At 37.1% G+C, this 13433-nt stretch overlaps 1 protein-coding gene across 2 annotated transcripts in view; it reads left to right on the top strand.

Annotated features, from left to right (window-relative positions):
• Positions 1-13433, top strand: part of KCNQ1 (potassium voltage-gated channel subfamily Q member 1) — a 367210-nt gene that overhangs the window by 245503 nt on the left and 108274 nt on the right. For both annotated transcript variants that reach the window (XM_069857818.1, XM_069857817.1), the window contains one exon: positions 9910-9985. In XM_069857818.1, the coding sequence (XP_069713919.1) occupies positions 9910-9985 (76 nt within the window). The remainder of the gene's footprint in view (positions 1-9909; positions 9986-13433) is intronic.

The raw sequence follows: 13433 nt of genomic DNA, 5'->3' as shown, positions 1-13433 counted from the left end.
TCCACCATTGTAAAATAACAAATCCTTGAGAATGTTTCCAGTTGCAAGAATTGCAGTTTTGAACTGCATTTGCATCTGCTTTTTTTTTTCCATATTGATGGCATTGATGTGTGAAGTCCCCCTCTCCTAATGCTATCTGTTCAAGGTTCACCATGCTTTTCATTGCAGTTTACAACAACACCCTTACGTTTATAGTCTTCTATCACTTTATTTTTGGAGGATACACCCACTAAAAACTGCAGCTGTGAGTAGACACTTATATCATTCTGCATAAGTTACATTCAGAGCCCCTACAGAGATGGCAGACTAACAGTCTGTCAGCTTCCCGTCCCTTCTGGTGTCTCATGGTGTAAATCAGTGCAGAATTTGACCTCATGATTTTCAATTCATTTCTGTGGCAATGGTGCGAGGTTTTTTTATATGATATGATTTCAGAATAGAGTGCTTAGAAACAGCTTCACAGCAGCAACAGCTATCTTCTTAATTATTGAACGACAGGAGAATTTGCCAATTATCTCTGTAGTAGAAAACAACGTGGAAAATGTTAGGATTTCTGTAGTAGTATTGCTGATTTTGGTAATGTAAATATTGTCATTCGGGTCTATGGCTTTTTTTGTTTCATATGTTTTTGTCTGCCGTAATTGCTGTCTCTGCAAGAGGAGAGCTGCTTTATTTTGTCAGTCACAACTGCGTAATGACTTTCATTTGTGTTGAACAGCTGAAATACTCCTTTAATTTACCTTTTTTGCCTTGATAGAATAGTCTGAACTTGTGAGAGTGTATGAGTGAATCTAACCTGTTGCCTGTGATTAGTTTTACAAAGGAAAAACAACTTTTTTTGTCTCTATTCACCACAGTTTAAAAATACACATATTACTGAGGTGTGGGGAAAAAATGAAAGAGGTTCTGGCTAAAGTCATTGGATGAGGCTAAATAAGTAGCAATGCAATATTGTTTTGACCTTGCATGGATTCTCTGTAAACTGCATCACTAGTTGATCTAATAAAAGCCTTTCTTTTGTCTCAAAACAAAAGGTTGAATGGGATGTTTTAGTAGTGTTACATGATAAGTGCTAATTAAGACGTGTGATGCTGCACATGTTAAAATAACATGTTGAAGTATTGTGTAGAGCGGAAACAAATGATTGAGAATTCTTAATCATAATTTTGATGCGTTTGTATCTCGTACTCAGCATTAGATATTTTTATGTGCGGGTTGATTCTGATGTCTATTCTGGGCAATGCAGTTTAAGCTAAATAGGTCTTGTAACTCCCTACAACTAATACAACAAAGAGCTACCATGTGTTGTTAACAGCTCATTGAGCATAATTAAGTAGTGTAACATCAGACACTTTAATATTCAAAAGGTTATTGTAAGTTTAATAGGCCAACAATAGAAAGGCAAGTAACCATAGGCAATGAAGTTATTTCTTCCTAGTATCATTAGTTGTAGACCTGCATTATCCTTGTATGATTCAGAACCATGAATGAAAACCTCTGAACAAAAACATTTTGCCAATCTGAAAAGATTGCTCTTAGCACATGCTGAAAAATATTAATATCCATGGTTTTCCATGTGCACTGAACTGCACTCCCTTGTGTTCTCTCTCAGCTTCTTTAGAAAATGAGTTTAACATGTCAGACTATATAAGATAATGCTGTACATTATTATTTCCTTATCTATGATCTCATTTATGTCTAGTTCCTTTCAAATTGCTTGGTCATGAAATCATGTAAAAAAGTAACTACTTTTTGACTCAACAAGATGGAGAATGTGAAAAGCTGAATAATATTTCACTGTGATTTGATATGGGTATCAATATCAATTGGTATTTGATATCGATATCACCAAAGCTGAGGAACAACAGCTAATTCTGATGAAAGAGAAACTGGTTTTTGTATTTGTCCTGCTATCTCTACAGGGTACTTCAGTCTTTTCCAAAAATAATTTTATCTTCCTATTTCTTTTCCCCCCATGTCCTTTGAGTAACTCTTCATACCCTGGTAACAGTCATAAGTAAAAACAGAATTGTGAAAAAATATATCAAATTTGATTTAGAACGTACAACACATCTCACGCTCTTGCCTGATTTTAACACAAACTTTTATAGGAAGTGTTTTGTTCTTAGCTAGCACCATTGAGGGCAGACCACAAAGGAAATCTCTGATGCTACATCTGTTTGCCCCAGCATAACATGAAGAGAAACATATGCATGATCTTTATTCTAGCTACAGGAATTTGTCGTGGTTCTAGACATGCTGTGTGTTGGACCATTTTCCCCAAGAGAAGCTGAACAAATTTGAGTGTTGCACTCCAGAATCCTATGCTGTTAACTACTCCAGGTTCTCTTCTGTTTAGTTGAAAATCAGTTTTGGGGTTTTTTTGTCAGGATATGGTGAGGATTAGAGGAACAACTGGGAATGGAGTAGAGGGTCAGCATAGTTGAAACCTTTGCTTTTAATGGTGTGTTTATCTTCCTTATCATGTGTCCAGTCTCCCAGTATCACGTAAATGCTTTGCAGAAAGCTCTTCTTGAAAATTCAGTTGTAAAATGATCCGCCTAGAGTGACAACAATATAGTCAGCATGCAGCAGCGTAGACACTAGAGGTTGTACTTTAGGTGAATTATGAATCCAAGTCCCTTGTGAGACTTATGTTCCCTATCAGGACCAAGGGCTCTTTCCCTTCTCAGGCCTGCATTTAAATATTCATTTCAGATTACTTTGATATGAGTGTATTTTAAATGGCTGGACTGATGAGCTGTATTTTGTAGAACTGCATGAGTCTCAAATTGCCATTAATGCTTGAAACAAGTCAAGTCACTTGCAGTTGTTTTCCCCTTTCCCTGTAAACCCCCACTTCCGGCTTCCCCACTGTCCCTTGAACACCTCTCCCAGGCCACCATTGCAGAGCCTGGGATTCTTTCTGACCTGCCAGATGTGGCTGATCAGGTTTCCCACCAGCCATGTGGAGGCTCACAGAGCAGGAGAAAATCCCCAGTGCTGTGCTGAAGCCAGCACGTGTGCCCTTCTCCAGCTGCACACCAGTGGTACAACTCTGCTGAGATGCAGCTGAAAGCCGGGGAGATCTCTTCACTCTCCAAGTTGCACTTGCTGAGCTGCCCACCCCACTGCTGCCTCTTTCCAACAGCTTCCTCCATGTTATGCTATGCTCCAATGGCATGACTATGAAAAACTTGAATGTTTCTTTTTCCTTTTTAAAACATTTCTTATAATAGTAGGCTATTTTTGTTATTAACTGAAGATATTAAAACAAAATCTTCCAAAGGCGATGTTATCTTTTAAATTTGTTCTTTTTTGCCTGTCTATTACAAATCCACAAACCAAGTAAATCAGACTATCTGTAAAGAAGGTTACTATAAGTACATGAAAGGATTTCTGAGTTAAGCCCATAATTTTTGAGAAGGGAGACATGAAAGGTGCTATAAAATAAAATATGAATCCATTAAAAGATGACTGTGGATTTAAAATGACACACTTTAAATTAAAAAAAGGTCAGCCACAAGAAGTTGGGAGAATACATAGTGAGGGGAGGAGCTTACAAATGTTAATTGAGCTTTAGTTCATTCCCCTGGGGCTATGTTCACATTTGGTAAATAATAACCAAGATGTTTACTGGCTGAAGGGTTCTTCAAAGGAGTGAATTTGTCATTACTCTTACCGAGTATTCTTGCAGAGCAATTTTTTAATTTGTAGTAACTAATACTTCTGTGGGAAGTCAGCCCCTGCATTCTCCTTAAGTAGGGAACAGATATTACGTTATGAGACTCATACATTTAAGTCAAAGCAGCTCGTATTTTTTTAAATTAAACACTCAAAACATACTATGAAATTATTAATCAAATGTCTTCATAGAAATCATTTGCTGCTGACATTGAATTTTTCAATGCCTAGATGAACAAATGCATTTGATAAAATCTTACCTGTTCGAGACCAATTTGCAAGCATGAATAAGAGTTCAGTAGACATAGATATTTTGTAAACAGATTGTTTGCCAGTGATTACTAGAATTCCTTTGACTGCTAAAACCAAAGAAGTTTTCAAAATCTAGCTTGCCTGCTGTTTGTGATTCTCCTTGTTCTATATATATCTATTATTTCGGTATTTCTTTTGCATTTAAACCTCTGAAGACCCTGGAGGTGAGGACTGCAGAGGTGGCCGAATTAGTTTCATTTGTATTGTCACCAGTTTCATGAATTGATGAGAAGTCCATAGAGCAAAGTCTAGTAAAGAATGTTTGTCCATTAAGAATAAATACATTCATAAATTGAAAATGTTATGGGTGCATTTATGTAAACACTAAGCTTGGCTGAAGCCCATTTAATGAAACTCCAGGTTTGTAACTGTTTTGCTCTTCAAGTGTCATCGTGCTTTTCTGACACTTCTGGGCAGCTTTTACTGGTTTGTCCTTAATGTTTTTTGAGAATCATTTATGGGCCAGGGTATATTCTGAGAGCCCTCACTAAACAACATCGTAACGATGGCAAACAACTCAAACTCTAGCAACAAATGAAAGGAAAAGCTGGATAGGCCACATTATTTGAAATAGTCAGTGATTCTACTTTTGTCCCTGGGTACAGTGGTCAAACATTTTTTATTACAGAGTGCACACCAATGCAATCTAATTCCTTCCAATATATCACTTCTAAAATGTTGTCCAGTCCGGAGAGACTCCCATGAATTGTAATGGGCAAGAATTGATAGAATGTGTGAAAAGACCAGAACGACCTTAATCCACAGCAAATTCTATACCAAAAGTGCCTTTAGGACTAACAATGGAAGATTTCATTAGACATAAATGCACCAGTGAAATGGCTTAATGTAGTTACTCTGAATTTCATCCACCAGAGTCTGGGGCAAGAAACAATTTTCAGTGGTAGAAGGGGGAAAATATTTCAATTCACATGCATGACCTATTATTAAAATCTGATGTGTTAAAGATAAAGTTCAAGTCTAAATAATTATTAGTGCCAAACACTTCAGGCCAACTGACTTCAGTCTTCTTTTTTAATACATTAGCTCTGCACTAAGTCAGAAATTTGAGATGACTGCAGAGAATTTAAATGTGCTTGAACACTGAGTTTGATTTCAAATCAGTGTTAGGTTCATGGAGAAATGGGCATTTTGTAAAAGATATTATAGATCTGTGTCTCCTACTGAGTTGTCATTCTTGTTAAGACTCATTCTGAACAGACAGCATTGACCTTTTCACTCTGATATTATCAGTGTCTGTGTTTGTTGGAGGTCTGTGCCAGTCATTATGGTTCTGATAGTAAAATGTTCTACAAATGAACAAAAAGGCAAGTGTTAAAACCAGGAAATTAGCATCACCTTTCCTCTGTCTTGTTGCTTTAATATTTCTGTTAACACTAAACCGATATGTTGAGGACCTTCCTGAGATGAAAAAAGGAACAAACTTCTAATAGCATTACTAATGATTTGATATAAAATTCAGCAGTTTTGTGGGGACAATAATTATTTCTACTTAGTAATTGTTATTCTTTCTTGTTCTTTAATGAAAGGAATGTGTATTTCAGCATCTTGTAATCTTGTAAATCTTCACTTAAAAAAAAAGAAACTATCAAGTGTTTGGCTGCCTGTGTTGTTAAATATTAATAATATTGCAGTCAAATGTACAAATGGCTCCACTACAATTGCTTGGGACATTTACCAATGTGTAACAACTTCCCAGCCAAGTGAGAATATCTGTAAATTACCTGAATTTCTTCAGCATGCTTGTTTTCCAAATTATGTGAAATTCCAGACCAGATTTCTGATGAAGAGATCAGGTTTCCTCCAAATGGCCTGTTGTAGTTTAAGTACCATAACAACAAAAGGAGGCGGGGGGGGGGGGGGGGGGGGGGAAGTATTTCTAATGGTTTTATTCTCTCAGGCTTTCTTTTGTAATGTGGGTGCTCAGTCTGTTGTATTTTGTTGCCAGGGTTTTTTTATCTTTGTTTCATATGCTTTGAGGATTGCCTGCATCCACAACAGCTTACTTTTTCAAGCACAGATAAAGCAAACCTAGTTTATACCTACAAATAATGTAGTTTTGTATGAATCTTTTGGCCCTATTACCACCGAGATGGTTTTCTGTTGTTGATGTATCCTTCTGGATCATTCCTATGGGTTTTTACAATGTTATGGCTTCATTGGCAGCTTTGGGACCTAATTCTATGAGATGAAGTCAGTGGGAAATGTCACATAGTACCTGCTGTGTTCAAGGTGATCTTGATGTCCTATTTCATAGAACCATAGAATAGTTGGGGTTGGAAGGGACCTTAAAGATCATCTCGGTCCACCCCCCCTGCCATGGGCAGGGACATCTCATTAGGTCAGGCTGCCCAAGGCCCCATCCAACCTGGCCTTGAACACCTCCAGGGATGGGGCATCCCCAGCTTCCCTGGGCAACCTGTTCCAGTGTCTCACCACTCTCATGGTGAAGAAGTTTATATTGAGAAAAAAAATTACTGGTAGCCTATGGAAGTTATTAGCAATTTTTCTTCAGAAAGATGCAGACTGAGACATTGTCTAGTATTGGAAGTAGTAATCTTTAGCTTGATTTTGTGGGCATACAAACTACTTCAATTTATTTTTGAAGGTAATATGCTGATGATTATTGGAATCACTCAGATCCCGGGTAACAAGCAACAGGACAAGAGGAAATGGCCTCAAGTTGCACCAGGGGAGGTTTAGATTGGGTATTAGGAAAAGTTTCTTCACTGAAAGGGTTATCAAGCACTGGAATAGGCTGCCCAGGGAAATGATTGAGTCACTGTTCCTGGAGGTATTTAAAAAGAGGTGCTTAGGGACATGGTTTAGTGGTGAACTTGGCAATGTTAGGTTTATGATTGGACTTGATGATCTTGGGGGTCTTTTCCAACTTAAACAATTCTATGATTCTGTGACTATGAAATGGTGATTGGCAAGTCTTTTGGATGTCAGTTATTATGAGATTATTGGGCTTAAAGCCTGATGAACACTCAGGAAAGGAAAATAGCTTTGTTAGCAAGAGTGCAAAAACTTATCTACTGACGCTGTTGCTAGTGCACTTATCAAACAGACTTTCTCCCAAAGTTCAGCAAAACCAAACATGTAAAAAGGAGGGATTTCAGTTGCAAGAGCACTTAGCTCCCACAACTACACTGAAGCAGGCAGGGTCTCTGGAGTATCCCTGTAACCCCCAAGACCCCTTTCCACAGGGGCCAAGGGAGGGCAACTCTGATGTTGCAGAATTGCTCCACACAGCAGTACTCCTCCAAAGAGTGTCTCCTGCTTGCTATGAGAATGCGTGCACAGCGAGGATATACTGCTGCTGTCTGTAAGCACACTCAGATGATGTCATTTCCTGCCACACTCCTAAAAAAAAGTCTTCATGAAACTCTTGTTCTGGCGATGGTAATGTATCAAGTGACTATCTGGCATCTAAGCATACCATATACCCCCAGAGGTTGCAGACAGCCATTCCATAACCAGAATTCAGATGTCACAAGTGGTTGAACAAACAAATATTGCCAGTTAATGGTTAAGCTCACAATTTGCTAAAGCATTTGTTACCAGTTTGCAGAAGAGATCAAACAACCATGAATCATAACCTTGGCTACTAATTAAATCCTTTATTCCCCTCCCTCATTGCAGAAGCAATTAATCTTGAGGAATCAGGGCAGCCTGTTGTGCAGAATTAGATTTTACCACATAAGCAGAAACACACTTACTGTAAGGTTTCCTACCAGAGCTGAAAATGGGAAGGAATAAAATGAGTATATTAACTTTCCCTCCTGGCATGGAAGTTCATGTTAGCACTGAATGATAATTGATGTAAAATAGCTGCATTGGAAAATCATTTTGGGGGTATAGTTTTGTTATTTCACTAAATGGCAAATACAATTTTTGTTATCCATCTGTCTTGCTTATAGACAAGACTTATCATCTAGACAGAGAGTGAGGGATCTGGTGTGCTTTACTAGTGACTGTTCCATAGTGAAATATTTTACTCAGAAGTAATGGATTGTGAAGAACACCCCAGAGGCAATGAGATGTAAACCAAAATACTGCAAGCAATTTTATTGCAATTAAAATTTGTTTCTGTTTGGCATAAGATGTTTTTATGTATGTTTATGTATAAGATGCGTAGCTGCGTGACAGTTACACTACCACACCTTTGAAATTTAATAGCTAATTAAATAGCAGTTATCTTTTTGGCTCCTATCTCTGTGAAGCAGAACTTAAAAACCCAGAACATTTTATTTCCTTTGGTGTTTGGGGAAGTCATCCTTGTCCCTAGCAGCAGAGTGGTACAGCAAGGGCTCATAGCATTAGACTAATTATTGAGGCAGAGTTGCTTTATATAAATACACTTGCAGTCTTAGTGATCTGTAAACCTGTAGTTAAAATCTGTATTTTACAATGTATCTGGAGATGGTAATCTTTTCTGTCATTGTGAAATCTGAACAATTTCTGGAACAAAAAGAAACAACTTGAGAAGCAGTATTTACATCTAGAAAATGAGAGCTTCTTTTGCTTCTGTTTTCAGCTTAGCTGAAAGCTCTTTTCCCATTGAAAAGCGTGAGTTTTCAGAAAGGGAATACCCCAGCTACACTTGCCATGATGTGCAAAGGGCACAACTTCTGTTTACTGGGGGAAATATATCCTGAGGAAATGCATGAATACTCACTAAAATTCCAGGTTATATTTAACTGAAGGAGCTTGGGTGATACCATGCTAAGTTGTACCAAAGACCCCAACCTGTGCAGAATGTAAATATGACTTTCTCATTCTACAGTATGAATACCATCAGGTTCAGCAGAGTCAGATTGCATGGCTTGGTGACATCTCAACATGTTGATCTATCAGTATTATTAATGATAGTTTTACAAAGATGAAACGTCTGGAATATCTAATTCTGCTTTTACTGCTGCTTCCTCAAAGCCATCACTTAAAGTCTGTTTGGGATGAGAGTTAAAAATACTAGATATTCATGCATTATAAATGAAATAAAAATTGTGCAACAATGTCATTCAAGTGCATCTTGGTAAGAGTAACAGAATAAATCATCAGCACAGCTTAAAAGTGTGGTTTGCTTTTCTACTGTTAAGAAAAACACATAATTTTGCAAGCTTTTAAAATTTTAAATATCTGCTGATTTTAATGAGCTATTTAAAAAATAATGCCGTGTACTATGAAAATCTGTTATTTTAAAGTGCAAAGACCAAATTATTATTTATTTTAATTATATTTTGAGCTCATATGTGTGTGCATGAAGAGGGGAATATATTTGTTTGAAGACCTTTCAGTTTATTTTGTCTTCATATATACTTCAGTTAGGGGATACATGCATATATAGGTATTGCATCCAGATACTGTGCAATCACATAGATTGCTTAGCAGTCAACAGCTCAAAAATCTTTAAAGTCTTTTTAAAAATAATGTTTTAAAAAACAAATTCATGTAATTGAGAAAATATATTGTACTGGACTTGGGTGACAGGGAGAGGGAAACCAGCACAAAAAAAAAAAAACAAAAGTGAGATTTCTAGAGTGTAAGTGTATAAAAGCTGAGCATGGCTGAATATGCAGAAACTTGATAGCTTTTTTTTCTGTGGAAATGAAACTGGGAAAGATGGGTGGAGGTTTACTTAAAGGTAGAGGGGGCTGTGCAGACACCTCTTTTTACTGTGAAATATACGCAAACCTCGCTTAGGTCAGATAAAATCCTGTATTTTTATAGCCTTCCTGAAAAATGGTGAAGGTCAACATAATAGTGTGTTAAATCACAAGTACTAATGTTAAACCTTCACATGTTAGTGCAGCGTTTATGGCACATTGTTGTATTTATTGCCTGGATGGAGATGCTGTTTCTCCCTACTCACCTTCCTTCTTTTTCTCACAGACTGCGAGAACACCACCGCGCTGCAATTAAGGTGATTCGTAGGATGCAGTACTTTGTGGCCAAGAAAAAGTTTCAGGTGAGTTGTGAATAGAAAGCTCCCCCCTTTTCCAAATAAACCCTTTTATTCTACTGATTCATTGCCTCTTTTAGAAGCTTAAGAGAGACTAACACAATTCATTTCAGTAGTGGTGACCTACACCCACTATTCTCTGTCTCCTTCAATAGGGTGGTTGTTTAGCAGCAGGTTAGTCAACTGTGGATGCACTGGAAATAGCATGAACTCCTGAAATGCAGTCTGAATTAAAATGTTATTTTCTGCTAATGGACTTGACCCTTAACCCTCTGTTATCGCTGTCTCTTTCTTGCAGTGCAAACATTCTCATATGTCTCCATTAATTCTGAGCTGTGTGTTACTGTCGTGCTGAGTCAGTAAGATTAGAGATTAAAATACTACCTAAGGCTTGTTTCTGTCTCTTTCTTAATAATAATAAGGTCCTGATAAGACACTGAAATTTGTTAGCGTATTGGAAGGTTTCTACCTCCTTTTCCCTTCTCCCCTCTGCATTGGTCGGAGACCTCCTTCCCAGTTTGAGAGATATTGTTTCTCTTTACTCCTTTAGCCCTCACTGAGGTATGTTTTCTGTGGGCCACTTTGCTTGCTGTGATATTGCAACACTGTAAGCATTTAGCAGTAGCTAATTAACCCTTTTTTCCTGGTCTGAAAAAAAAAATCTGACTGCAGACTTTCTAAGAACATAGTTTCTAACGCAGTTTCATTAATCTTGTAAAAACACACGTCAACGGCCTTCAGCTTGATTTAAAACAGGTGCATAAAACTATTTTTTTTTATTAGAAGTGTATTACTTTACTTAGGATTAATTAATAAGGGGTAATCTCAGGAGATGAGGCTTCACACTGCAAATGCAAAGAAAGAGAGGGGCTTAACTGCCTACATCCATTTTCGTGTATGCCCTCACTACTACTGCTCATAATAGAATAAAATGTTCTCCCACCCTTAATCTAGACAACTGCCCCCCAAGAAGGGAGGGTGTCCTTTTAATTTCAGATTTGAAAGGTGCAAAGTTTAGGATCAAAACAGATGATGATGGTGATAATGATGATGAGGAATTACAGTTCAAGAGATCATTATTTCTGTAAGGCAATGCTTGCTGCTAATTCAAAACCATGATTTTCACTACCTCATTGAAATTTAGAAGCACTGCCGGAATTCTTTAGCAATTTTCTATTTTTAATCTTTTTTCTTTTTATTAAAATTTGTGAGCTAATGTATGGTTAAGGTTGCCTGAGCTTTTCAGAAATGCGTTTGAGTTATGTATAGCGTCCGGCTGTCACCATTTAGGCTGAAATCTCCCATGTCCAGAGTTTTCTTGGAAGTGTGCTTTCAGAAAGTTTCTGCTAGCATATTTCAGCTTTTATTTCTATTAGACTAAAATTAAGAAAGGCACAATGTCTGGACTACTTGAAAATAGTTCTATAGTCATTTGGTTGATAAGCTCCTTAATACTTGCTGGCCAGCACTTGTAGTTTGGCAAGGAATGTGGCCCATCCAATATGTCCCAGTGTGTCCATGGCTGTTCTGCAGTAACTGCTTGAATGTGACCACTTCCATTACATTTTAATTTATTCTCATTCTAAAAACTTATTGTGATCCTTTACTCCATGGTAATTACTGCATCATTGGACTCATAAATTTGGATCATAAAAAAATTTGCAGTGGTATTAACTAAACTGCTGGGAAACAAGAAATCTACACATTATATATCTACCTCCCAAGAGGTATTTGTCAAAAACAGAGTTTGAAAATGCGTGAACGCTGTGTGCAACATTATCCACCTGGCAAATAAATGAAACTCCCCTGTGGCAGATGATTTGATAGAAGCTGAAAAAGCATTTGACTGAATAGAATGGGACTATTCAGTTCATACTTAAAACTTGTTTGTACTCAGTGTCCTGGTTGCTGATCTGGCTTCTCAGTTGTACTCTCACTTCTGCATCTGCAAAAGAGCCGGTCTTGGCCATCTGAAAAAATCCCTCAAAAAGGTTATTTGTCATCCTTCTTTAGTAATCTTTCTTCTTCCTCAGCTATCAATATTAACTGTTGCTAAAGACCTAAAAATGTCAATTTGGCTGAAGTGAAATGTACCTCAAGTCACTCCTGCGTACTAGTGATACGCTGCTGTTTCTGTCAGAAGCAGAATCTCCCAACAGAAAGGTAGGGGGATATCTGATACTTCTCCATAATTTCTGAATACAGGGTTATGACTGAGTTTAAAAATTTGGAGAGCACTAAAGGTACATTTTCAAAAGTAGCTAAGTAACTTAATGCACAAAGTCACCTTGAAATTCAAGACACGCAGTGCTTTTGAAAAGCTCTCCCGTAATTAAGAGATAACCACTGTCATTATTCTTTCCTCAGAAGTATGTTGTAAATCTACTTTGTTCTATTGTATGTACATAAAATAGTCACAAGAAATTAAGATGTTTAAACATGTGCCAAGTAATGACTGTACAGTTTCTAAGAACCAGTCCAATACAATGTCTGAAATTAAGATAAAGCAGAAGACGCATTTTAAAAGTGTATTTTTCACCATTTTAGAGGTCTGCATAGCTGTTTTCTGGTAGATATTTGCCTTCTAAACTTTTTCTATCTCTGTGAAATGTATCTTCTTGAAAGAAAAATCAGATTTTTTTTATAACAATTGCAAAAAAAAAGAAAATTTCAACTGTAGTCTGTTGGATTATTCATGTTTAAAATTAGCCGAAACTTAAGTAATTGCAAGACCAGCACTTAAATGGAGTTTTTTTCAGAGATGCCTCTGAAGCTTTTGAGGAGGTAAAGCATAGGAAGAAGGAGAGGAAGAGGAAAATTTTGCAAAATAGGTCCCAGCATGGTTTTTTAAACTATACCAGCTGTTTGCAGGATACACCTGTATGCCTAAATTTGCCTAGAAACATTTTTTTAAGAGCTTAATTAGTAGCAGGGAGTGATGGCACTGAAAGGACAAAATTCAGTTAGAAAGCAGAGACTTCCTGTTTAAAAATAAATAAATAAATAAAATAAATAAAGAGAAGCTAAACAGAAATACAAAGACATTTCAAAGGACATGAAAAGCACTTCTTTGTGAATCATCCCACTTGGGTATCATTTCCTCTTTAAAGGAAAGGGAAAAATTTATGCTCTGCTTCAAAGTCTGGGTTTGAAGATAATGATGTCTATGTAGGTACCCAGCATAATATGTGTTTATACCCCTGTAAAGTCTGTAGGACTGTTTCAAAATGTGTAGGAAAGATCATATTCTACTTGCAGTCAACACAAGTCCTGTACATTAATTATGGCGAATGGCTCACAGTTAAGGAAGGATTCTCTAGATTATAGGGAAAACAGTACTTAGAAATTAATGGTGTTCTAGGTTTTGTTCACCTCACCTACGAAAAATGAATTTCATATGTTAGTCATAAATCAGATGTCTTTCATAACGGAAGTTCAGAAGGAAAATCACCTT

This window comes from Phaenicophaeus curvirostris, chromosome 5 (genome assembly GCF_032191515.1).
Source record: "Phaenicophaeus curvirostris isolate KB17595 chromosome 5, BPBGC_Pcur_1.0, whole genome shotgun sequence".
Taxonomy (NCBI): Eukaryota; Metazoa; Chordata; class Aves; order Cuculiformes; family Cuculidae; genus Phaenicophaeus; species Phaenicophaeus curvirostris.
Note: the sequence above shows the minus strand (reverse complement) of the source record. Positions and strands in the feature narration are given on the sequence as shown.